General features: G+C 57.0%; 1 protein-coding gene across 12 annotated transcripts in view; it reads left to right on the top strand.

Moving 5' to 3' along the window:
• Positions 1 to 25,080, top strand: part of MAST3 (microtubule associated serine/threonine kinase 3) — a 36,728-nt gene extending 11,648 nt beyond the window's left edge. For 4 of the 12 annotated variants that reach the window (XM_036848744.1, XM_036848737.1, XM_036848736.1 and 1 more), the window contains 26 exons: positions 4,622 to 4,710; positions 4,792 to 4,864; positions 5,054 to 5,074; positions 5,602 to 5,680; positions 6,142 to 6,302; positions 6,502 to 6,577; positions 6,871 to 7,080; positions 7,177 to 7,278; positions 7,553 to 7,685; positions 9,235 to 9,299; positions 9,726 to 9,811; positions 10,657 to 10,865; positions 11,512 to 11,650; positions 13,529 to 13,661; positions 13,818 to 13,983; positions 14,527 to 14,628; positions 15,340 to 15,462; positions 16,321 to 16,430; positions 18,081 to 18,220; positions 18,759 to 19,003; positions 19,458 to 19,664; positions 20,172 to 20,398; positions 20,837 to 20,959; positions 21,590 to 21,726; positions 21,839 to 22,020; positions 22,990 to 25,080. In XM_036848744.1, coding sequence (XP_036704639.1) covers positions 4,622 to 4,710; positions 4,792 to 4,864; positions 5,054 to 5,074; positions 5,602 to 5,680; positions 6,142 to 6,302; positions 6,502 to 6,577; positions 6,871 to 7,080; positions 7,177 to 7,278; positions 7,553 to 7,685; positions 9,235 to 9,299; positions 9,726 to 9,811; positions 10,657 to 10,865; positions 11,512 to 11,650; positions 13,529 to 13,661; positions 13,818 to 13,983; positions 14,527 to 14,628; positions 15,340 to 15,462; positions 16,321 to 16,430; positions 18,081 to 18,220; positions 18,759 to 19,003; positions 19,458 to 19,664; positions 20,172 to 20,398; positions 20,837 to 20,959; positions 21,590 to 21,726; positions 21,839 to 22,020; positions 22,990 to 23,522 — 3,871 coding nt within the window. In that variant the 3' untranslated portion in view covers positions 23,523 to 25,080. Of the gene's footprint in view, positions 1 to 1,609; positions 1,876 to 3,142; positions 3,211 to 4,621; positions 4,711 to 4,791; positions 4,865 to 5,053; positions 5,075 to 5,601; positions 5,681 to 6,141; positions 6,303 to 6,501; positions 6,578 to 6,870; positions 7,081 to 7,176; positions 7,279 to 7,552; positions 7,686 to 9,234; positions 9,300 to 9,725; positions 9,812 to 10,656; positions 10,866 to 11,511; positions 11,651 to 13,528; positions 13,662 to 13,817; positions 13,984 to 14,526; positions 14,629 to 15,339; positions 15,463 to 16,320; positions 16,431 to 18,080; positions 18,221 to 18,758; positions 19,004 to 19,457; positions 19,665 to 20,171; positions 20,399 to 20,836; positions 20,960 to 21,589; positions 21,727 to 21,838; positions 22,021 to 22,989 lie in introns of those variants that run through there. The other 8 variants (XM_036848743.1, XM_036848742.1, XM_036848746.1 and 5 more) reach the window with 8 other exon arrangements.
• Positions 25,081 to 25,359: the final 279 nt, after the last annotated feature.

Below are 25,359 nucleotides of genomic sequence, written 5' to 3'. Positions count from 1 at the left end.
ACATCCTCCATGACTCCCTGCTGCTGCTGCAGTAAAACTGCACTCCTCCCTGTAGCCCACATGGTGAGTCTTGCTGGCATCTTCCCCTCAGTGCTGCTTCAGGGCCTTTGCATGAGCTGTGCTCCCTGCCTGGGTTGCTCTTTCTCCATGGCTGGCTCCTCTTCCTTCTCAATGTCTCACTGCTGGCTGCAGTGTCACCTCAGAGAGGCCTCCTGGCTAAAGCTGTCCTTTGCCAGCCTTACCCCTGTTCTTTTCCTTCCTCAACTTCAGTGTGTGAAATTAACTTGTTCATCTAATTGTTTCCTGTTCACTCTCTGCCTCCCCTACCAGACTGGGGACTCCTGGGGGCAGGGATTATTTGTGGCCTGCATCCCCAGGTTTCAGTACAAGGGCAGACACACAGTAGGTTGAGTGAATGAGTGGCCAGACATGGGTTGTTTGAGCCCCAGTCTGGGGGGCGTGGAGAGCAGGCCTGGGGAGACACTCAGCAGATATCTGGGCCACAGCGTGTGGGCCACCTGAAGGTGACACTGGGCTTGGAGGGAGCGAGGCAGGGAGTCTGAGAGAGACTTGAGAAGCAAAATGGGTGGCAAGATGGATGGGCAGGCTTAGGGCTACACATCAGGCAGCAATACCCCCTGTACGTCTCAGTTTTCTCAGATGTGGGGTCTGGGCTCCAGGTCAGTCCTGCCTGGGCCAGTTCCCAAAGTGTTGTGTGGCCTGTGGAGGGTCCACCTTCAGGGTGACACTGTCCCTGACTTCCTGGGGCTGTCATGAAAGGAGGAAGCATTAATTCACAGTCTACTGTGTGAGACATTCCATAGTGAAGATGAACTGTACCCCCAGCTCTGTACCAGGCACTTTCTGTGCCGCTGATTTTATTCCATTTTCACAAAGGGACATATGTATATGGGGAACCAGAGGCTTGGAAGTTTGCCTAATGCTAACGTTTATCGAACATTTACCAGGCACTCTTGGGAGGCACAGTGTAATCTTCATGTCAGCCCCATTTTCCTCCCATCTTACAGTTGAGAATACTGAGGCTTGAGAAGTTAACTTTCCCATCATACAGACAGGAAGAGCATATCAGATGCCCTGACTCAGTTTGCTAAACACATCCTCTGTGCCAGTCCAGTGCTGGAAGATGCTGGGACCTCAAGGAGCCCAAGCCTGGGGAAGACAGAGCTGGACAGACACAAGAGAAGACCTCCTGAAGGAGGGGACGCTGGATTTTGCCAGGCAGGAAAGGCATTCCAAGGAGTAGAGCCAGCGTGGGTGCGGTAGGATGAGCTGGGCCCGGCCGCTGAATGGGTCTTGAGTGCCGCACCCAGAAGGGGTTAGCGCCGAGGTAGGGGAGAAAGGGGCGCGATCGGATTTACATGTTGAGGGAAGGGAGCCAACTTCCAAGGCCCTACATCCAGGTACCGCCAACGCCCCGCCCCCGCCGCCCGCAACCCTGGCAACGTCCCGCCCCTCCGCCCGCGGCCATGGCAACGCCACGCCCACCAGCCAGCACGCGGGTTCGCAGGCCTTGCTTCCGCGCCACTCGCCCCACCCCGCCAGGCCAGGCCCCGCCCCCGCGCTGTCCTGGGCGGGGTTCCAGGCCTCGCTCCCGGGCTCGCGCTTCCTCCTCGTCCCCTACCCCCAGCCCCGCGGCGCGCCCCCGCCCCTCACCGCGGGGCTCCCGGGGCAGATCCCGCCGTGAAGGTTCGTGTCCCGCCGCCGCTGGTTGTGCCCCCGCGCCTCTCGGGCCTCTGGCGGCGGCGGCGGCACAAAGGGAAGCAGCATGTCCGATCCTAGCTACTGGACGGCGGTGGCGGCGCCCGGCCACCGGAGCCGCCTGGCCAAGGGCGCGCTGCTGCAGCGCTCCAAGAGGTAGGGGGCTTCGCGCGGGCAAAGGCGCGGCGGCCGACCGAGCAGACACGAGTTGCCAAAAGTGTGTCTCGGCAGCGCAGGGAGGGCCACTGTGTGCGGCGGTAGGGGGAAGTGGGCGGATGCTTTGGGATCCAGGTATCCCCTGGGGTCCCAGGCACCCTCCTTTCACCGCTCCTTACCCAAATTGGGGTGTCTGTCCGCCGGGGTCGCAGCTCAGGTGGTAACAGAAGCAGCAGGGATTTGGGACTGAATCAGGATTCGAACCTGTCCTGTGGGCAGACCTGGGGAGGAGCTTCTTGGAAAAACTGAGGCTGTTTAGTCCCTGGGGCCCAGTCAGCGGAAATGTTGGTTCAGAAGCAAATATTTGCTGCAGGAGGATGGTGTGCTTGTCGGTTATGGGGGGGTGGGGGCAAATCACGGTGTTCTATCCAGAGCAAAGTGGAGTCTCAGTTTCTCCTGGAAGGCAGAGAAGCTAAGTGAGGGCTGTGAGCTTTGCTGGACCTGCGTTGAAATTCCAGCTCAGCCACTGTCAGGCTGTGTGCCTTCAGGCAGCTCCTTAACCTCTCTGTGCTTGAGTGTCTCACCAGTGCTTGGTCGGGGCATTCCCAGAGGGGAGCACAGGCAAAGGCTGGGCGGTGGGACCAGCTGCTGAAGGACCTTGAATGACTAATCCAGGGTTTAAACTCTTCTGCCAGAACGTGGGGAGCCACAGAAGGCTCATGGGCACCTCAGGGATCAGGTGCAGGAAACTGGCCTCAGGCCCCTCTTTTCTGACATAATTGTCACTCTCTGTTGTACCACAGGGCTGGTTATTGAAAAACTAGGCAGCTTCTCAGCGTCCTGGGCCTTCTCCAGGGAGGGCTGAGCACACAGTTGGTGCTCAATAGATGCTCGGGAATTGAACAGATGATGCCCAGTTCCCCTTTGAGATCTCAGATTTGGTTGTTTTCAAGAAAGCCCTGCCAGAGAGCAAGAAGGAGGCTCCCAGTGTTTTTCCCAAATGCTGTTGGAAGTGAAAAATGATGCATTGGGGTGCAGTGTGGGGGTGAGGAGCCGGGTGAGGGGCTGGAAGAGGATGTGGGCTGTCGGATGTGTGTGTGTTGGGGGAGGTGGTGACAGGAAGTTGTGCAGGAACCTGTGGGTTTCACTTTTGCTTTTGCACCTCAGACTAGAGGACAATCTCTGTGGCTGATGACATCTGTGGCCTCAGTTTTCCAGGCTGGGAAATGGGTGCAGCTGGTCTCTCCCTCCTTTGGGCTTATTGCTATTGGCAGATGTTGGTGATTTAATTCGCTGGAGAGGCATTGCTTGCTCTCCCACCATGCACCAGGCTCTGTGAGTAATGTCAGGAGAAAGATGACAATATACGTACCTGCCACAATTTACCCAGTGCCAGGCCCAAAGCTGAGCACTGTGTATGCACCTTTGCAAAGTATACAGATGGGGAAACAGGCTCAGCAGAGCAGCTGCACATGGAGCCGTGGATAGGCTGAACCCCTCCTCCGTGCAGGTCTTGTCTCCTGAGCCGGTTGCTGACCTCACTCTCCTCTGCCTGCACTGTGCCTTCTGCCTGGGACACCATTCCTGGCCCTGTGAGGCCCGTAGGTGTCATCTCTCCCTCCCTGCGCAGTTCTCCCGCCAAGGCTGGGCTGCGTTGGCGGCTCAGGCTGTGTGGGCTGATGCACTTGTCGAGAGCAATCGGAGCCGTTGCCGGGCGACTGCCGGAGTGGGTGGGGGGGACCGTGTTGCTCCCAACTTCCCTCTGCCAGGCGGGGGCTGGGGCCAGGGCACATATGGGAATTACTGGGCAAGGGGGGAGGGCGCCTGGGCCAGGGGTCTGGTGGCCAGGAGGGAGCTGGGATGAAGGGAGGAAAACATGTGGACAAAAGTTCGGCAGAACAGGGACTTCCCTGGTGGTCCGGTGGGTAAGACTCAGCGCTCCCAATGCGGGGAGGGGGGGGCCCAGGTTCGATCCCTGGTCAGGGAGCTAGATCCTGCATGCCGCAACTAAAAGATCCCGTGTGCCGCAACGAAGATCCCACGTGCCGAAACTAAGACCCGGTGCAGCCAAAATAAAATAAATAAATAAACAAATAAATATTTTTTTTAAAAAAACATTCTTTGAAAAAAAAAAAAAGTTTGGTAGAACAAGAACAGGATCCAATGTGCAAGATGCTGGCTTTAGGGTTTCCAAGGATCAGATTGGTGTTTTAGGGGGATCTTGGGGAGGGGGTCTGCTCAGAGATTGGAGCAGTGGCCCTGGGAAAAGGTGCATAAAATGGAGTGGGCGCCTGCCTCAACCCACCTGTGGGTTCCAGGATCCTCTCCACCCTCTGCCTTATTCGCCATTGTTCCTGGCAGTGGCCACGATGTGGGCAAGGCTGTGGGGGTGGGATTGTGGAGCAACCTTCCCCCCAACGCCCCCCCCCACCGGCATTGCACGGCATGCAGAACTCCCCCCGCCAGAGATCGAACCCGTGCCCCCTGCATTGGAAGTGTGGAGTCTTAACCACTGGACCGCCGGGGAAGGCTGTGGGCGTGGGATTGTGAACACAGAAGCTGGAGAAGCTGGGCCAGGGCCATGACGTTGGAGCGGGGCGGTCCGCCTGGGGAGCGGAGAGAGAGTGGTCGCCCCCAGCTTCCTGTCCTGCCCTGAAGCTGTCACCCGTGTGCTCCCAGTTGAAAATGTGGTCCTCTGACGCAGGAGTCCTGGACCTGACCTTGTCCCCACCTCCCCCCCCAACAGCTGCCGCAGCGGGAACCGCAAGAGCCTGGTGGTAGGAACGCCCTCGCCGACCCTTTCCCGGCCCCTGTCACCACTGTCCATCCCAACAGGTGAGTGCGGGGGCAAGCGGGGCGGGGTGGGAGTGTCCTGTCTCCACCCCCACTGACTCAGTTCCCCCACCTCCTCCTCAGCAGGCAGCAGCCCCCTGGATAGTCCTCGGAACTTCTCAGCTGCATCTGCTGTCAACTTCCCTTTTGCCCGGAGGTGAGTGGTCTCCGGCTTTGGGGGATGGTGTTGACATGATGGGCGAGGGGACAGGCAGGGGCATGCACTTGGTGGCTGGACCTGCCTCCTCATTAGCCTTTTCCCCACCCCTGGCCTCTGCCCTGCTGTGATCTCTCCTCTGGCTTCCGCCCCTGGCAAATGCACGCATGCACGCACGGTCTCCTGCAGCCACATCCCGAGCACAGACAGGTAATTTCTATGAGCCCTCCGGGAGGGGGAGGCGGAGGGGGTGGCATGGCTTGGTCCAGGAATCACTCGTTCACTGAAAGTTGTTAATTCACTTAACAAGAGCTGATGGAGGACCTGTTATGTGCCAGGCACTTAGATGTCACTTATTCATTCAACAACATTTATTCAGTGCCTGCTGGATGCCGTGCCCTACCCTGGGGGCTGAGGAACGGGAGGCTGGACTTTGGCCCTCAGGGAATCCTCAGTCTGGTGGGAGTGGCCAGCGTGTACCCCAGCAGCTGCAACTCAGAGAGCAGCTTTGATGGGGGACGCACTGGCCGCTGGCATCAGGGAAGACTTCCCGGAGGAGGCAGCTGAAGAACAAGGAGAAAACACACAGTGGACTTGCTCACCCTGTATTCCTGTTCTTGGCCTTTTCAGAAGGTCCTTCCTCCAGTGGGGCCAGGATCGGCCAGCCACAGTGCCTGCCCTTGGTCCCCACTAGCTGCAGGGGCCGTGCCTTCCTTCCAACTTCTCATTCTCTCCAGGGCCGACGGCAGAAGATGGTCCCTCGCGTCCCTCCCGTCTTCTGGCTATGGAACCAACACACCCAGCTCCACTGTCTCGGTACCCACAAGTCCTACCTTGGCAGGCAGACAGGGGAGTGCCAGGTTGGGGGTGGGGGAGACACGTCTTTGGGTTTTTTTTTAAGGTGTTGGATAGTTATCCAATCAGCAAACATCCTGGCTGGCCCCTCTGTGCCCCATTTTGGGCAATGTTGGGGCATCCCTGAAAGGACCCAGCCTCAGCCCCAAGGGGCTCCTGGTCCGGGGTACACAGATATCCTCATCCTTGTGTGGTCAGGGAAGGCCTGGTCAGAGGGGGTCTTGGGGCTGCCAAGGGAGCAGGTAGGGAAGGCTTCCTGGAAGAGGGGACATCAAAGCTGGAGTTTTGAGGGATGCATAGGAGCCAGGCAGGAGAGTTACCATCTGATGACCAGCAGACAGCCTGAGCCTCGAGGGGTAATGCTGGGGTCCTGGCTGTGGCACTGACCATGAACCCATGGCCCCGATACCCCCTCCTGCCAGTCGAGCTCATCCTCCAGGGAGCACCTCCACCAGCTTCCTTTCCAGCCGACACCGGACGAACTATGCTTCCTGTCCAAGCATTTCCGCAGCTCAGAGAGCATGGCTGATGAGGAGGGCGGCCACCACTCACCTCGCCTTCGGCCCCGCTCCCGCAGCCTCAGGTGGGCCTCGACCTCTGACCCCAGCCCCAGCCCCTCCCTGGGCTGGCTTTGGGACCCACATTGTGGCTCCTCCTCCCCCTTTGGTCCTGACCATGCACAAGCCTGGCCTCTGGCCCTTGGCCCTCAGACCTGACTCAGCTGCCTTTCCCTGGGCTGTGTTTTGGGTCCCATGTCATAAGCCAGTTGTCCCCTCCTTCAGCCCTGGACGCACAACAGGGGCCTTCGACAATGAGATCGTCATGATGAATCACGTGTACCGGGAGAGATTCCCCAAGGTGGGCAGCGCCTGGCGGCTAGACCAGCCCCAGCTCCCCTCCATGTTGCTGTCCCTCCAGTGGCACCTGCTGTCTTCCTGGCTGCATCCCCCCATCTGTGCATTTCTGTTTTTCCCTAATTCTGTGTCTCAAACTCCCCCCTCCCCCACCCAGACCTATACACGTTGCTTCTTCTCCTCCAATCTTTGGACCCCATCGTCATATCTTCTCTCTCTCCCGCCCCCATCTGCGCATGTCGCTCCCCAGCCCCGTCCAATGACCAGGTCACCCCGTCTCCCCTGCTCCCCGCCCAGGCCACAGCACAGATGGAGGGCCGTCTGCAGGAGTTTCTGGCCACCTTCTCACCCGGCGCCCAGCTGGCACTGGCTGACGGCGTCCTGGGTTTCATCCACCACCAAATCATCGAGCTGGCCCGCGACTGCCTGGCCAAGTCTGGAGAGGCTCTTGTCACCTCCCGCTACTTCCTGGAGATGCAGGAGAAGCTGGAGAGGCTGCTGCAGGATGTGCGTGGGGGCAGGGGAGCGCAGGGTTTAGGGTTCCCCAGGCAGGGCAGGGCAGGACCAAGGGCCTGCGGATGACGCTACAGCATCTGCCCCCAGGCCCATGAGCGCTCAGACAGTGAGGAAGTTGGCTTCATCGTCCAGCTTGTCCGGAAGCTGCTGATCATCATCTCGCGGCCAGCGAGGCTCCTCGAGTGCCTGGTGAGTGTCTTGGCACGTGGCCAGGTGCCGGGCTGAGTCCAGGCACCCAACAGTCCTGCCGAGATACAAGAGACAGGCCCCATCGTATAGGACTTTGAGAGGAATGCTGGGGGCTGCCAGGCTGCGGTGGGCTTCCCAGAGGAGGGGCAGGGAGCTAAGATCCCGGGGACGAGTTGGAGCCACTGGTGAGGATGCTTCAGACAGAGGGAGCGGCGTGTGCAAAGGCCTGCAGGTGGGACCAGGCCTCGACTGATCAACCCCTCTGCACCCCCAGGAGTTTGACCCTGAGGAGTTTTACCACCTGCTGGAGGCTGCCGAGGGCCAGGCCCGCGAGGGCCAGGGCATCAAGACGGACCTGCCGCGGTACATCATTGGGCAGCTGGGCCTGGCTAAGGACCCCCTCCAGGGTGAGCTTGGGGTGGGGCAGAAAGAAGAAACTGGGGCGAGATTGCGGTGGAGCCGGGATTCCAGCCCATGCCCATCTGACTCCAGAGCCACCACACTGTCCTTCCTCTCTCTTTGGCCCTGTCCTCAGCCACCTGCAGGGCATATTATGGGGAAAGTGCCCAGGATTCCGGGGTAAGGTGGCCACAAGTTGGAGCCCCTGACCTGCCAAGTCCTCAAATGCTAAGTCAAGTTGGGCCAGGGTGCCAGGGGACCACCTTTAGCAGTGGCATTCACGTTGTCCTGTGAATTCACAAAGCACTTTCCCAGTTTCATCCTACTGTGGCCCGGGAAGTGGGACCTGGGAAGTGGGAATCAGACGGGGCAGCCCATGGGCACGACCGAGGTGGTCGAGAGCCCCCCAGCCAGGACAGGGGAACAACCGAGACATGGTGCTAGGGGAGCATTGAACTTGAACCTGGCCTGGTCCAGGGGTGGTTGGGGGAGCTCTGGGAAGGGAGGATATTCAGGCTGGGGCCTGGAGGATGGAAAGGTGTGCAGATTTAGGGGAGAGAGAAAATGAACCGGGCAGGGGGAATGGTGAAGGCAAAGGTCCTGAGGTGCGTCTGTGTCTGGCGTGTTGGAAGAGCAGCGAGGAAAGGGGTGTGGCTGAGGAAGGAGGGGAGCTGGGGGGAGGCGACGGGGTCAGCAGGGACCAGCCGCAGTGGCCAGCGTCCGCTGGGATTGGGCTGCCATTGTCCCCATTTAAAGCTGGAGAGACTGAGGCTCCAGGCAGATGAGATTGAGCTGAGGTTCAGGCCCATGTGTGCCCGAGGCCAGATCGCCCGTGGACTAGCCGTGTGGCTGCAGCCAACCTCTTTTCTGTCTCATGAAGATGACGCAGGTGGCACTGTGGGTGGGCCCGGGTGTCAGAGGAAACACGAAGTGGCCAGGCAGGCAGGTGGCAGCTGAGGCTGCGGGGGCAGATCATCTACCCAGCACCGTGCAGTGGGCCCACTGACAGTGGGACAGGCCGGCTGCATTTGAACCCGGGCCTCCCTCACCCTGAGGCTCCACTGCCCCATCTTAGCCCTGCTCTGTGACCGCAAGACACTGTCTTCGTGGCCACCGTCACTGCTGATGTTCACCAACTGCACACTCCCACCCGGGGCCGCCCCTCTGCTAAGCCCCAGGGCTGGAAACTAAGGGGGCTCCCCTGGACCATGCCCTGAGCTGAGGAGGATGTTAGGAGCCATCACCCAGAGGGGTGGCGTCACGGCCGGTGTTCACAGGCCCAAGACTTGGGGCCAGGGTTCAAGGTAGGCTGAGCATTTGGAGCCTGGGCTTCCCACTGGCCCTTCTAGAAGGTTCCTTAGTCGTTGTTCAGTCCAGCCTCCTGGGTTTGACCGACACCTGGACGCAGTAGAGGCTGAATGACAGCATCATGGGAGCTGGTCAGGGGAGGCACCATTTCCCCAGCCCAGGATGAGCCCTGGAGGCCTCTGGAAGTCTCTGGGTGGTGGAGGGGCAGGGCTCAGAAACCCCATTTGAGGCTCCTCCCTCACTTTACAGAGATGGTGCCTCTGAGTCACCTTGATGACAGTGGAGGACAGCCCCCAGCACCGGAGTCCCCAGAAGTAAGACGCAGAGCTTTGGCGGCCCCACCTGTCTTGTTCTTTTGACAGTAGACCAGGTGGCCATGAGAAGGGCTGGGTTTGCTGTTTGCTGAGGTTTTGCATATAGCAGGTGCTTAATGAACGCCTGTGACTTTGGGGGGGATGGTGGGGGCAGGTGAGTTTGCCCTGCCATGGAGGTTGGGTAGGGCAGGGTTGGAGGGGGCACTGGAAAGGGGAGCTTTGCAGAATGTGTAGGAGTTTTCTGGAAGGAGGGCATGCATGGCTTAAGCAAAAGCTCAAACTCGGAAGCTGAGTTTGCGAAGTTTGTATAGGAGAAGAAGTAGCATCAGGTGCCAGGACCAGCAGTTGGGACTTGGGGGCAGGAAGAACACAGCCTGCTCTGCGGTGGGGCAGGACCCTGACCCCTCTTGCCATCCCCCCCCCCAGAGTCGTGCCCTGGTCGGCCCTTCACGGAGGAAGCCCTGTGAGAGCGACTTCGAGACTATCAAACTCATTAGCAATGGGGCCTACGGGTGAGTCCTTGGGTACCCCATAGACCCGTTTCTCAGATGCCCATGGGGATGGCTGAAACCCACACAGTCCCTGAGTGTGAAGACAGGGAAACTGAGGCCTGAAGAGGGAAGTGGAGGCACAAAACAGCAGGGGCATGGCCTTGGAAGGGCTTGTCCGTGATCTAGGTCCTTACTTGCCCCAGGTGTTTGGGGTTCTAGGAATTTGGGGACTGAGCAAGGAAAAAGATGGCCACACGATGGCAGTAGAGTGCGCCAAGCATTCTTTAAGTGCCGCTTTGACGGATTTGCTTTGGGGGAGGGGGGGTTGGGAGCGGGGAGGAGTCCCTCACAGCATAAGACCGTTGTGGGGTCTGGGACGGAGGGGGGCTTGCAGAGGAGGCTTATGTGTCCGCAGCACAGTGGGGAGTCTCTGGGTCAGAGAGCTCCACAGGGCAGGAGCAGCTTGGGGTCTTTAGTAGCCCCAGCGTTTATCTTATCTACAAGGTATGCAAAACCAGCAGGCTCTAAATGGCTAAAAATCTGCTTATTTGACTTGTAGTTAAAGCAATTTGAGTGTGTGCCAGCGGGGCTTTTGAGCTAATGGGTCTCAGTCGGCTGTGAAGAAATAAACAACCTAGGGGTCATCTTTGGCTCTTTATATGACACCAGGGAGAGTGGCTTAAACCCACGGGGTGGCTGCTTTGGGAGAAGGGAGGGCCGGGTAAAGAGAACAGGTGTCCCGGGTGGAGGGCACAGCACAGGCAAAGGCACGGCGGGTTGGGTTCTGGACCCAGGTCGGGTCCCAGTGCTTGCTGGGACCTGGATCTCGGGCCTCAGCGAGCCCGGCTCCGCCCCCCCCGCCCCAGGGCCGTCTACCTGGTGCGGCACCGGGAAACGAGGCAGCGCTTTGCCATCAAGAAGATCAACAAGCAGAACCTGATCCTTCGCAACCAGATCCAGCAGGTCTTCGTGGAGCGCGACATCCTCACCTTCGCTGAGAACCCGTTTGTGGTCAGCATGTTCTGCTCGTTCGAGACCCGGCGCCACTTGTGCATGGTTATGGAGTATGTGGAAGGTGCGGTCACTGGGGCTTGCATGCCTCCACAGCAATGGAGAGCTTACTCCTTATCCAGAAGAAATACCTTATCCCTCCTTTGATCAAGCCCGCAGTCTGCTCTGTCCTCCATGGGGTCCCAGCCTCAGGGAGTTGGAACTGGGGGATCCCAAAGAGAAGTGTGAGGGCAGGACCCTAGGGTATAGGGGTCGGATGGACAGCCTAGGCAGGAGGGACTGGTGGTCAGAGGCCTAGAGGCTAGAGCAAGAGCAGCAAAGGGAGGGAGTCGTGCGTCACAAGGACTAGGAGGGTTGGGGACCAGGGTGAGGAGTTGTGGGATCAGGTTTGCAGTTCAGGAAAGAGCAGGGCCTTCAGGTAAGTGCAGCACGTGCATTTACCAAGGTGCTGCCAGGTGAGGAGAGGAAGCATGCACTTAGGAGGCACCAGCTGTGTACAGGGGAAGGGACTGTGCACTTAACAGAGCTGCTGCCCTGCCAGGGGAAAGTCAGAAGGCAGGGTCTGCCTATCCTCCCGCCCCTCCCAGTTCCCCACCCCAATTCAGGACAGATTGGAGACACTTTGCAGAAGGTGGGGAGGGCACATAGGCACAAGTCTGGGCACGGCTTTAGAGCCGAGGGCCTCTGTGAGCATGTCCACCCCTCTGCAGGCGGCGACTGTGCCACGCTCCTAAAGAACATGGGCCCGCTGCCCGTGGATATGGCCCGCATGTACTTCGCCGAGACGGTGCTCGCGCTGGAGTACCTGCACAACTATGGCATCGTGCACAGGGACCTCAAGCCGGACAAGTGAGTGGCCCCGGCTCTCAGGGGGCGGGGCTCAGAGTAGCCTGGGGGCGGGGCCTCTGAGTGGGTCTGGGGCTGCTCAGGAGCCCCACCATCTAGATTCTGCTGGCATCATGGGCCCCCTGCTGGTAGAAAGCAGGGATCTTGGCAATGTTGAGCACCTGGTGTGTACCGAAGAGAGCAGGTATTTAATAGGCGCCTGCTGTGTGCAGGGGAAGGACAGTGCACTTATCAAGGTGCTGGCCAGGCAAAGTGAGGGGGCACAGACTGGACAGGGGAAGGGACCATGCACTCACAGAGCTGCTGCCACACAAGGGAAGTGAACATGCACTTATGAGGCACCAGCTATATACAAAGAGCGGGGACATGCACTTTGCAAGACCTTATGTGTAGAGAAAGGGACTGCATGTCTTGAGCTCCTGCTGTGTATTAGTGCAGGGAAGAAAGAGAGTCCTAGGGTGTTTATTTTATCCTAGCTTCTAGTAAGCACCTACTGAGTGCCCGGTGCTCTCTGGGTGACTGAAAAACTCAAGTGTGAGTGTGAATAATCCCTCATGCTTTGTAACCCTTTCATAATTTTCAAAGCACTCTTCCCTACATTAGTTGAGCACCTCCTGTGTACAGAGGAAAGGGCTGCTCTTACATCAAGTGCCCTTTGGATACCAGGCAAGAAGTGTGAGTTTCTCAGGTACTTGCCATGTGGAGGTGTGGACATAAGCGTTAAGAGTCTGCATGTTTTCAGGGCATCTTGTAGTTTGCAAGTGGCTTAGAAAACGAAGCACCTGTATTTGGCACCTTCTGTATACCTGGGCTTGTGCTCACCGTTTTAAGGAACCCAGACAGCGGTATGACTAACTTCTCACACGCTGATGACCCTTTTGAGTTTATAAAGCACATTTTTTAGCTGGTGTGTATTTATTGGGCACCAGCTGTGTAAAGGTGATCAGAACAACAGTTATTAGGCAGTGACTGTGTGTCAGTCCCCGAACACTGCAGCTGTTTTTTTTATAAAGTTTTTATGTTGAGGTCAGCATGCATTGAGCACCTACTGTGTGCCAGGGACATGGGTCCCTTTCTCCAATGGAGGTACTTGCTATGTGGAGGTGTGAACATAAGCCTTAAGAGCCCTGCATGTTTTCAGGGCATCTTGTTGTTTGCGAGTGGCTTAGAAAACAAAGCAAATGTGTGTTGGCATCTGCTGTGTACCTGGGCCTCTGTGCTCGACGCTCTAAGGCTGCTTGCTTTGTGCCCATCGGGCCTCTGTGGGATCATCCTGGAGTGGGATCTACCAAGTGTCCCCAAGGCAGAATCTGCCCCTCCCAAGCTCAGGACCCTCATCTGAAAAACAGGGTGGGAAGGTGCAGCCCTGGAGGGTTCAGGGATACATGGTAGGTGTGTAAGTTTTAAAAAACTGGTGCGCCCATGAGGGGCACAAATATTTCTGTACACAGCAGGTGCTAAAGACATGTTCACTTAACAATAGGTGCTCACAAAGTGTTCAGTTTGTTAAAATCGTGGATGCACGTACAAGAATATGCTGTAGATCCCCCCCAGGAGGTGTTCACGAGACGTTTTAACGCCCAGTGGGGACATGCTGTGATTCTCAGGAACTTAATTTTTGCACAGCGGAGTATACAGCAGGTGCTCAAGAGCAACACCAGATGCACCCAGTTGGTGCACAGAGATGTTTGCCAAATTTGTAATATTGCCCAGGACCCGTTGGTTCTTTCAGTAATGTGATCATGCACAGGCAGTGCTTTCTGATCCATGGAGGGGTCGGGCCGCCTCCTGTGGGACCAAGTTCTGGGTGGGCGAGGGGGCGGGAGCAGCCTAAGCAGCTCGGGCCCCCCAGCCCTGAGCGCACCACCCGCCTGCCCACAGCCTGCTCATCACCTCGCTCGGCCACATCAAGCTAACTGACTTCGGCCTGTCTAAGATCGGGCTCATGAGTATGGCCACCAACCTCTACGAGGGCCACATCGAGAAGGACACTCGGGAGTTCGTGGACAAGCAGGTGGGCGGGGCTGCCTCCCTCTGCCTGAAGCCTGAGCCCAGGACATGGGGAGACATTGCAGCAAAAAAGGAGAAAATAAACTATCCCTGTAATTCTACCCACACTTTCTTCCCTGGCTGGGGGCCGTCTTTCATTTCCCTGTCCCACCTGGCCCAGGTATGCGGGACGCCTGAGTACATCGCCCCCGAGGTGATCTTCCGCCAGGGCTACGGGAAGCCAGTGGACTGGTGGGCCATGGGCGTCGTCCTCTACGAATTCCTGGTGGGCTGCGTGCCATTCTTCGGAGATACCCCTGAGGAACTCTTTGGCCAGGTGGTCAGTGGTGCGTTCCCCCTGCCCTGTAGCCCCAGGTTTAAGTCTCAGCCCCACTTTGGCTCTGGTCGGTGGTTCCCCTGCCTTTGCTGGGGAGGGGAGCAGGCCCAATTGTGGATTGGGCACCTATGGCGTGCCCGGCCCCAGCTGAGCCCTGGGGACACAGCCAAGGGCGAGACGGACAGTAAGGGAGATAAATAAGCAAATTACAGAGCAATCAGAGGCAAAAAATGCCGAGGAGGGAAGGAAGCAGGAAGAAGGGAGGGGGCGGGGGGGGCGGGTGGTAGGGGTGCTATATTAAATAGAGAGTCACGCAGGGCCACACTGGGGTGACATGTGGGCAAAGACTTAAAGGAGCGAGAGGGAGCCACAGAGATGGATGAAGGGAAGGTGCTCAGGGCAGAGGGCACAGCCAGAACAAAGGCTGTATGGGACCAAGCCTGGTATGCTGAAGGAGCAGAGGAGGCTGATGGCTTGGAGCATAGAAAGGGGAGGTAGTAGGAGGTGCTAGGAAGCGCTGTCCCCAGTCCCTCATTCCCTCCTCTCATTTTAGACGAGATCATGTGGCCAGAGGGGGACGAAGCCCTTCCAGCTGACGCCCAGGACCTCATCACCAGGCTGCTCCGACAGAGCCCCCTGGACCGTCTGGGCACTGGTACGTAGGTGTGGGTGGGGCCCAGGTGGGTGGAATGGGGGCTGGGGTAAACAAGAGCTCTATTTGAGAGGCTGCATAGAGGAGGGGGACTTGAAACTGGGGTTTTGAAGGATGCATAGGAGCTCACCAAGAACTAGCATAAGACTTTGAAGAGTAGCAGGTAGCTGGGTCTGGTTCAGACAAGGGGCACTGAGGCTGTGTATATGAGCCTGCCAGGTTGCCATGGGCTTTGTCCTATGGTCCCCAAGGCCCAGCCCAGTGGATCCCACTGTCCCAAGTTTCCCCAGCCACCAAAATAGTGATTAAGGGACTATTTAATATTCATGCAGCCACCCATTATGTGGCCACTACAGATCACATTCAAGATGAAGCTTGGCCACTGGAGAGGGACTATGGGGGCTGAGGTTGGGGAACAGGATACAGTCAGCTCTGCTTCATGCAGTCAGCTCTGCTCCATGGGGTAGAAACATGTGGAAAAAGCCCCCTCCTAAGGTTCTGGGGTTCCTCCAGGTGATGGGATCTCAGAATCCAGCAGAGGGAAGAGCAGGGCCTGGGTTCTAGCCCTAGCTTGGTTCCCCTATGGGCTCTTAAAGGATGGCTCGTTTCCCCTCCCATCTTTCTGGTTCTGTGTTGGCCAAGTTTGTGTTCATAATTGGCCCAGGGGGCCATGGGGAGTGGGGACCAGCAGGGCTCAGCCAGGCATGTCTGCAGGAGGCACCCACGAAGTAAAGCAGCACCCCTTCTTCTGGACACTGGACTGGGCGGGGCTTCTGCGGCACAAGGCCGAGTTCGTGCCGCAGCTTGAAGCTGAGGACGACACCAGCTACTTCGACAGTAAGCAGGGGTCCAGGAGGCGGGCTGTGCTGTCCCACGATCTCCTGGGGTGGTGAGGGGTATCTAACAGGGTCTCCACCCCAGCTTGGTGCCTCGCCCTGTGCCTGGAGCTTCCAACTTCCTGAGCTTTCCAAGAAGCTGGGGCATGTCTGCTGGCTGCCCCCCTGCCTGGATTTCCTATGCGTCTGAGCTCAGGAGGGTGTCGCACCACCTTGGGTTGCGGGAGGGGAAACCAAGGCACTGAGTGTGGCAGCCCTCGCCTGGGGGTCCCCCAGCAGGTTCAGCCTCCTGAGTGTCAGCCCTGACCAGGCATGGAGCCCTGCCTGTCATACAGGAGGGTGGGGTGCTTCGCTCAGCTTTGCTGGAGGGGGTCCCCTCAAGCACTTCAGGTGAGCTCAGACAAATCTCCTTCTCCCCACTCGGGGCTCTGGCCAAACACAGAGTAAATGCCCTCGGCTTCCAGTGCCTCCTCCAGAACTTGATGTGTGATCTCGGGCATGTCAGAGGTCCTTTCTGAGCATCTGTTTCCTTTTCTGTAAGATGAGGAACATCCTTTATGTTTGAGATGCACAATTTTACCTAACTCTGGGTAACCCATCTTAAGGGTGAGGAAACTGAGACACAAGAATTCCCATCCACAGTCCCACAGCTTTTAGGAACACAACTGGGATTTATTCCCAGATACTAAATCTGCCGCCCAAGCCTCCTCTGGTCCTTAAACATACCAAGCCTGGTCCCACCACAAAGCCTTTGCCCTGACAGTGTCTCCCCACCTGGGAGGCCCTCCCCACATCACCCCACAGCCCTGTATCCACCTCCCAGCATCAGGTGGGCTGCACATGCCTTTCCCTCCCGCAGCGCGCTCAGAGCGTTACCGTCACCTGGGCTCTGAAGATGACGAGACGAATGATGAGGAGTCATCCACGGAGATCCCCCAGTTCTCATCCTGTTCCCACCGGTTCAGCAAGGTGAGCCTGGGCCCTGGATGTAGCTAGTGCTCAGGAAACAGGGCAAGATGTTTGGGGGTTTTTTCTTTTTTTTTTATTGTAGTGAAATACATGTAACATAAAATAGACTATTTTAGCCATTTTAAACTGTACATACAATTCAGTGACATTTGGTACATTCACAATGTTGTGCAACCATCACCTGTATCTAGTTCTAGAACATTTCCATCATCCCCAAAGGGCAACCTTGTACCCGGCTGCAGTCACTCCTCGTTTCCCCCTCCCCCGCTCCCCAGCAACCACTAATCTGCTTTCTGTCTCTATGCATTTACCTGTTCTGGACATTTCACATACATAGAATCATACGCGATGTGGGACCACTGGGGAATTCCCTGTGTCTGGCTTCTTAAGGTTGATCCACATGGTAGCATGTGTCAGTGCTTCATTCCTTGTTATGGCTGAATAATATTCCATTATATGGTTGGACCATATTTTGTTTTATCCACTCATCAATTGATGGACATTTGGGTTGTTTCCACTTTGGGGCAATTGTGAATAGACCTGCTATGCTGGGTGTTATATTATAGCCTCATCAGCTTAACTTGAGTTCCTTCCTTTGTTTATAATTTGATTTAAAAACCTGCACTGCTTATGGGTCTGGGCCCCAAGCAGGAAACCCCAGCTGTGGCCCCTTGGTAGCCAGGCCGCTCTGAGCCTCAGTTTCTCCACCTGTACAGTGGGCTAAAGACTCTACGTCTTTAGAGATGTGGTAAGTAAGGATCTGAGGAAGTGACTCAGGGAAGTGTCAGGCATGTAGGAAACACTCAACTAAGCCGTCCCCCACGAATGTGGTTGTTGTTACTGTTTTTTTGTTTCTGTTTTTTTTTTTTTTTTTTTTTTGATGTGGACCATTTTTTTTTTTTTCAGGTACTATCAGAATTTATTGAAGGGCTTCTTAATCTAGGGTTTGTGAACTTGCATGGGAATAAATTACATCTTTATTTTCACTAATCTCTAACTGAAATTTGGCATGTTTTCCAATTGTAATATAAGCAACAAATCACAGTAATATTAGCATGACCTTGACTTTGTCACCAATACAAATCATGGATTTTTCACATCACGCAGGAGTCGTTGTAAAATATCTTTCAAGTTCAAAACTACTTCAAAATTATGGTGCTTATAAGACCTGCTAGATCTTGTTATTTAATGCATTACTAAAGAGGCATGTATAGTACCATATTGCTGGTTTAAAAAATATTCTAATATTATTTTAATATAATCAGCCTAGCTTGCAACCTGACCTATTTCATTTGATGCATTTAAAAATACTACTCTGAGAAGAGATCTGTAGGTGTCACCAGTTTGCCAAAGGGGCTCATGTACAGAAATACATGCTTGTCATGATGGTAGCAACTCCTCCTCAGAAGCCTCAGGGGCCAGAGCTCTGCCCAGAACTCCCCTTCGGATGTGGACCATTTTTTAAAGTCTTTATTGAATTTGTTTCAATATTGCTTCTGTTTTATGTTTTGGTTTTTTTGGCTGCAAGGCATGTGGGATCTCAGCTCCCTGACCAGGGATTGAACCCACACCCCCTTCATTGGAAGGCGAAGTCTTAACCACTGGACTGCCAGGGAAGTCCCGTTACTGTTATTTTTAATTGCTTCCCAGGTCTACAGCAGCTCTGAGTTCCTGGCCGCCCAGCCCACCCCAACCTTTGCTGAACGGAGCTTCAGTGAGGACCGGGAGGAAGGGTGGGAGCGCAGCAGTGAGGGGGACTATGGGCGCCGGCTGAGCATCACCGAGGTCCGGTAGGTGGGCTGGGGAGTATAAGCAGATCCAGCTTCCAAACCTGCTGGGAGGTGGAGCCACAAAGTCTAAACATTGGAAAGAGCTTCCCAGTGGCCCAGTAGAAAAGGGTAAAACATATTGGCCAGCCTGTCAGACCCCTGCCAACCTGGCCCCTATCATCACTCCCTTTGGCTTTGCATTCCTAACCACACTAAACCTAAAGCAGCCATGTACCGTCACACTGCTAGGCTTTTGCTTGCGCTGTTTCCTCTGCCCAGAATACCCTTTGCTCATGAAGTCCCTTTCATCTTTCAATGTCCAAACTCACAGAAATAATCAATGTCTGCTAGAGGATGGGCGTTGGAAGCTGGGTTTTAAAAATTGAATAGGAGTTCTCTGGGCAGTCACAGAGGACAGAGCAGGCAGAGGGAGCTCACCTTATATTTACAAATTACCTCTGAATCTAGGCTGAGAGTTAAGGTATGGTCACTAGGGGAGACTGGGTGTCCTGGGGTGAGGGCACCTGGCAGGTGTGACTCAGGCTCTTCCCTGCTACAGGCTGAGGTCCTGCACATCCTCCGGTTCCTCCTGCCACTTATCCTTTTCCCAGCCTGAGCGGGGCCCTAGCCCATCTTTCCTGAACACCATCAACCTGGACACGATGCCCAAATTTGCCTTCTCATCAGAGGATGAGGGAGCCGGCCCAGCTCCTGTGGGCCCCAAAAGGCCTGTCTTCATTCTAGGGGAGCCCGACCCACCCCCAGCAGCCACCCCAGTGATGCCCAAGCCCTCAAGCCTTTCTGGTAGGTGGAGTCCAGGGTGGGAGGGATGGTGTCATGTTGAGTTTCCCACAGGAGGGACTATCTGAGATGGGTTTTGAAGGATGAGTAGGAGTTCTCTAGAGACAACATTCACTTGTGTAACAAAGGCCTCAGTCTGAGGGTGATACCCCCCAGCTTCATTGCATTAGGACGGGAGAGAGGAATTGAACTGGGGAGCTCCAAGAGTGGGAGTTAGGAATCTGACTGGGGTGAGGGGAAGGCTTCTTGAAGTAGGGGACTTGAAGAGTGGAGCTTCCCAGGGAGAGCAGTGAAAGAAAGGTGTGCAGGAAGAGGGAACGCCTGAACAAAGGCCAGGAGGCTGGACTGTGTACACACCGACCAGGGAAGAAGGGACTTTGCCTTCTGAGGGCAGAGGGGCCAAGTGGTGAGATGGAGGAGGGGCAGACTGACCCCCTGACCCTGCTGATCCCCGTAGCTGACACAGCTGCCCTCAGCCACGCACGCCTACGAAGCAACAGCACCGGTGCACGACACTCTACGCCGAGGGCCCTGGATGCCGGCCGGGGCCGCCGCCTTGGGGGCCCAAGAGACTCAGCCCCTGAGAAATCCAGGACCTCCCCCAGCGGGGGTCGCGTGCCCAAGTCAGCCTCAGTGTCTGCCCTGTCGCTCATCATCACGGCAGGTGACGCCCACGGCCCAGCCTCGTCTTTGCTTGTCTGTCCATGTCCATTTTAACCATGGAGTGGGGGCTGCTTTGGCCAGCGGGAGCTAGAGGGGGTCCCTCCAGGTGATGTGTCCCTGGGCACAAAGCTCCCAGGGCTGCTCTTCGGGGCTGAGCCCAGGAGACGGGAAGCAGCTGGGGGACTGGCATTCCTGGCAGCGGGCACTACATGTGCAAAGGCCTGGAGGGGAAGGGGGAGGGTGTTTGGGGCATTGGAGCGGCAGCAAAGCAGCCAGAGTGATCAGTGTGGGGACTTCCCTGGTGGTCCAGTGGTTAAGACTCTGAGCTTCCACTGCAGGGGGCACAGGTTCGATCCCTGGTCCAGGAACTAAGATCCCACATGCTGCGCCGTGCGGCCAAAAAACAAAAACAAAAACAAACCGACTGATCAGTGTGGAGGGAGGGGAAGGTGCCTTGTGAGGGGACCCACAAGGGAGTGACCCCCCTCCCTGAACCTCGTCCCTGCAGATGACGGCAGCGGCGGCCCCCTCATGAGCCCCCTGTCCCCACGCTCGGTGTCCTCAAACCCGTCGTCCCGCGACTCCTCTCCAAGCCGAGACCCTTCCCCCGTGTGTGGCAGCCTGCGGCCCCCCATTGTCATCCACAGCTCGGGCAAGAAGTACGGCTTCAGCCTGCGGGCAATCCGCGTCTACATGGGTGACAGTGACATCTACACCGTGCACCATGTCGTGTGGGTGAGTTGGCCCTGGGATGGGCGGGAACAGCCAGACCTGGTTTGAGTCCCAGCTCTGCCCTGGCAAGGCGCTTCCCTTTTGGAGCTGCATTTGTTAGTCTTGGAAAGCAGGCGAGTACTCATTGCCTATGAGGTTTTGGAGCCCAGGGCAGGGAACTGATGCCACCTGTGTCTTAATGGTCCTTGTCAGTTATGGGGAGAGGATTAGGCGAGAGGGATGGAGACCTCAAGTGGGCACAAAGCTCCCGCACAGTGGGTGTTTTGTCCTCCTTCCCCCAGCCCAGGACCTGTCCCTTCCCCACTGGTCTCTGAAAGGTCTGGGAAACCAGGCAGTGTGAAAGGCAGCAGCTTGCTGGGGGCCTGTAGCTGACTCAGCTGGGCTGGGGTCTCTAGCTCTGGGGCCCAGGCCACTGACCCCGCCATCTGCCCCCACCCCCAGAATGTGGAGGAGGGAAGCCCTGCCCAGGAGGCAGGCCTGCGGGCCGGGGACCTCATCACCCACATCAACGGGGAGTCGGTCCTGGGCCTGGTGCACATGGACGTCGTGGAGCTACTGCTGAAGGTGCAGGCCCCCAACCCCACCCCCGCCTCCATCCCAGAGCCTCCACCCCCTGTCCATCCTCAGGGCCCCTGGATCTCCCAACACTGCCCACCCTCTGGGCTGCTCCTGTGACCCCCATCCCCACCCCTTGGCCTCAGCTCCCGATTCTGTGTGGTTCTCCCCGTCCAACCATACCACTCCGCATTCGGCCCTGCATGCCCCGTCCCCTCTGCCTCAGAGCCACTCCTCCAGGAAGCCCTTCCTGCCCCCTGGGTGCCCCTTCTCCTGACCTTCCCTCTGGCCCACCCTGACTCTGTGGGGCTGGGGGTATCTGTACCATCTTTGCCTCCTGCCCCCCTCAGACCACGGGTCCTCAGGGGCTGAGGCCTAGAGGCGGGGAGGTGGGCACAGGTGAGGAGGCAGACCCCTAGTTGGATAGCTCCTGGGACCAGTGGGTGGGTAGATGGCTCATTGGATGGATGGACAGATGGCAGACATCCATCTTTGGCCCAGTGAGTGGTGGGGTCATTAGGTAAGAAACAGGTGGTTAGGATCCGGGGCTTCCGATGGATGAGTAGATGGGTGGGTGGGTGCATGGACGGCTCGTTGGATGGAAGGCACACAGGCGACCCCTTGCCATCCCTCCTGCAGAGTGGCAACAAGATTGCCCTTCGGACCACGCCCCTGGAGAACACCTCCATCAAGGTGGGCCCCGCACGGAAGAATGTGACCAAGGGCCGCATGGCACGCAGGAACAAGCGGAGCCGAAGGCGGGAGACGCAGGACCGGTGAGCGGTGGGCTGGCTGCCGGGGACGGTTGATGCAGGACCTGTGGCATGTTTGGGCAGCCCGGGACGCTGGGGGCAGGGGTTCTGAAGAATCTGGGTTTCTAACCCCCAGGCGGAAGTCACTCTTCAAGAAGATCTCAAAACAGTCGTCCGTGCTGCACACCAGCCGCAGCTTCTCTTCCGGCCTCCACCACTCCCTGTCATCCAGCGAGAGCCTCCCGGGCTCACCCACCCACAGCCTCTCCCCTAGCCCCACCACGCCCTGCTGCAGCCCAGCTCCCGATGCCCCAGCAGGTGGGTGCACCCGCCAGGACCACCCTGGGAAGAACGGCCCCTTAGGGCTGCGGTGGTGAGCCCAGCGGGGGAGTGAGCAGAGTTGGGAGGCTGGAATGACCTGATGTGTGACAGCCTCAAAGGCAGTCTGGGATGGGCAGGGAAGGGTGTGCCCAGCAGAAGGAACATCATGAACAAAGGGGATCCAGACAGGAGAGATGTGAAAGCTAGAGGGAGGCTAGGGAGAGGGGATTGGGGGATGGATCAAGCCAAAGAGCTGGGCTTAAATTGGGGGGCAGTAGGGAGCCATGGAGGGTGAGCCAGAGAGGGCATGGAAAGATTGTTCTGGAGCAGGAAAGGATGGTGACTTGGCCCAACCCTGAGGGTCCCCAGTCTGTGAGAGACAGCCAGAGGTGGACACCCCTAGTCCCACTGGGTTAGCATCAGACTAGAGACAGTCTGGGGCAATCCACAGAGGCAGGGAAGGCTTCCTGGAGGAGAGCCCCCAGGAAGCCCTCCCTGCCTTCTGGGGACCCCAACTGCTATCTCTCCCTCTGGCCTACCCTGACCTCATGGGGCTGGGGGTATCTGTGCCATCTTTGTCTTTCTCAGATCAGGCATCCTCAGGGGCTGAGGCCTAGGGGTAGGGAGTGGACAAAGGCAGAGGCAGGGCCCTTACTGGATAACTTCCAGAACCAGTGGGTGGATGGCTCATGGGGTGGATAGATGGACGGTGGGCAGGTACCTTTGGCTGAATGATTCAGTGGGTCATTTAGGTGAGAAGTGGGTGAAGAGGAGCTAGGGCTTTGATGGATGAGTAGGAGTCCACCAGATCTAAGCCAAAGGAAGAGCCCGTTCAAACAAAGGAAAAACCAGGCCTGATGGGTGGCCACAGGGAACAGTGTGGGCTTTTGGCAGTCAGTCTTAGGGCCCCACCTCGAGGCTGGCACATTGAGGCTGGTGGCCCTGACCCTCCCCTGTCACCCACAGACACAGTGTCTCCACCCAGCGCATCCCCAAGCTCCAGCAGCCCTGCATCTCCGGCTGCCGCTGGCCACACCCGACCCAGCTCCCTGCATGGCTTGGCCACCAAGCTTGGGCCACCCCGCCCCAAAGCTGGCCGCCGCAAGTCCACCAGCAGCATCCCGCCCTCCCCGCTGGCCTGCCCGCCCGTGTCAGCGCCCCCACCCCGCTCACCCTCGCCCCTGCCAGGGCATCCGCCTGTGCCTGCCCGGTCCCCAAGGCTGCGCCGAGGCCAGTCGGCTGACAAGCTGGGTACAGGTGAGCGGCTCGACGGGGAGCTGGGGCGCCGCAGCCGCGGGCCAGACTCCGAGCTGGTGGTCATGCGGCGGCTGCACCTGTCCGAGCGCCGAGACTCCTTCAAGAAGCAGGAGGCTGTGCAGGAGGTGAGCTTTGACGAACCACCTGAGGAGGCTACTGGGCCACCCACCTTGGTGCCGCAGATCGCCGTGGAGGGCGCTGAGGCTGTGCCAGGAGCCCTTGGACCCTATGAGAAAGACTAATCCCCCCTGCCTAGCCTCTCTCCCTGGCCTGGAAGTCAACGCATTTTTTTGTGGAATGTGTTTTCCATAAATTGACAGCTGGATGGAGACTGAGCCACCAGCCTCTGACACCTGGAAGATGAGAAGCGATCGCGTTTCTTGCTGGAAAGTGCCTCCCTCATGTTCTGGAGCCGATCAATCCGGGGGCCATAGGGGCAGGCAAGGGAGACTAGGGTGGCATTGTAAATAGCAGCAAATCCCTGCAGCTAATTTATTACGTTTTATAAGCGATAGCCAGACTGAGCCGCCACTGTTAAGGCGGCTGCCCAGGTCTTGTCCCATGCACTTGGGACCCATCTGTAGACCCTGCCCCCTGGGCTGAGAAGGAAGCACTTTGGACAAGTCAACGTGTGTTCGTGTTTTATGGTTTTTCTGTACTTTTAAAGTTTTTTTGTGTTACTTGATCCCATCCCTGACTCAAGACCCACAGATTTGAAGGGATGCAGCCAAGCTTACCTGTCCAGGCCCAGTTTGGATGACTTGGAGATTCCGTAAACAGTTCCCCTCCACCACAAAACAAAGTAATCTTGATGATGGACTGGATTCTGAAGGCTACTTCCCACCATCATAGCCCCCATCCCTAGGCCAGCCTTGCTAGAGTCTGCCTCCAGTCCTATAGGCTTAGGAGGTGTGGGAATTGGGGCTTTGATATATGAGTAGAAGTTCACCAGATCTAGGCAGAGGGGTCACCCGCATCACAAGCAGACACTGATGCCCCAGGAGGCAGAGGCCTCACAGGACACTGCCAGGGTAGGAGAAGAATGTCCACCCTGGACAAGATTTTTTCTGTTTGATGCCCACCAGGGTGAGAACTTGACCATGATGTGTCTGAAACAGCCCCTGGGGGGTGCCATCGATATGCCAGAGCCTTGTAGGGATGAAATTCGAGTGAGAAAAATCCAACTGGGGGGCAGTGAGGCCCAAGTTGGAATCTTGGCTTCACTGTTTGGCTCTGGGAAAATGACTTCCCCACTCTGTGCCTCAGTTTCCTTGTGTTTACAAAACAAATCCCAATGACTATTTATTAAGCACCTACTGTATGCCAAGCGCTTTTACTTGTGGCTTTTCCCTCAGCCAACCTTGAGAAGGCTGGAGGTGGTGTCGTCATCCCCATTTTACAGACAAATAACTAAGGCCTGGCAAGGCGTGGAAACTTGCCCCCACCATTGCCTGGCAAGAGTCATGCAGCCAGGCCCTGTCCTGGGCATTGTAGTCAAGGGAGCTTGAATGGAGAATCTGTTGTCAGATATAGCCGACTGCAACTCCAGATCTCTCCCCTGTAATGCTGTGTGACCCACTGGGCATCTCAGAGTCTCCATTTCCCATTCAGAGGTGGCCAGCAAGATCACCGTACCCCACAATGGTGAGGGCACTTTCCAGGCACTGCAGCCCACTCTGTGTTCTCTCTGGAGACATCCGCGTAGCACTGCCTGGTGTTGGAACTAGATCAAGGCTGTGCATGACTTGCTCCCGCCTTCCATCCCGGAGCTGACGGTGAATAAAAGCCCACATTTACAAAGAAGAGGTCCAATGTCTGGATTTGTGAGGGGCCAAGAAAAGGTTAAGGGAAGAGTGGGGTGGGGGGCGGGATGAAAACAGACCCTTGGCTCAAAGTCACTTGAAGTGGGTTTTGAAGGCTGCTGGGACTTCACTGTTGAGATTCTTCCTGATGCCTTCTCTGGTCCTGGCCTCCTGCTGTCCTCTCTGAATTGAGTACCCATCATGGGCTCTGTCCTTAGAAGCTTCATCCAGACACCCGTCTGGGGCTCTGAAGCTGTGTTAATAAATAAATAAACCA

The sequence above is a fragment of the Balaenoptera musculus genome, chromosome 3 (genome assembly GCF_009873245.2).
Source record: "Balaenoptera musculus isolate JJ_BM4_2016_0621 chromosome 3, mBalMus1.pri.v3, whole genome shotgun sequence".
Taxonomy (NCBI): domain Eukaryota; kingdom Metazoa; phylum Chordata; class Mammalia; order Artiodactyla; family Balaenopteridae; genus Balaenoptera; species Balaenoptera musculus.
The sequence above is the reverse complement of the archived record's forward strand: the minus strand, read 5'-3'. Positions and strand labels throughout refer to the sequence as shown.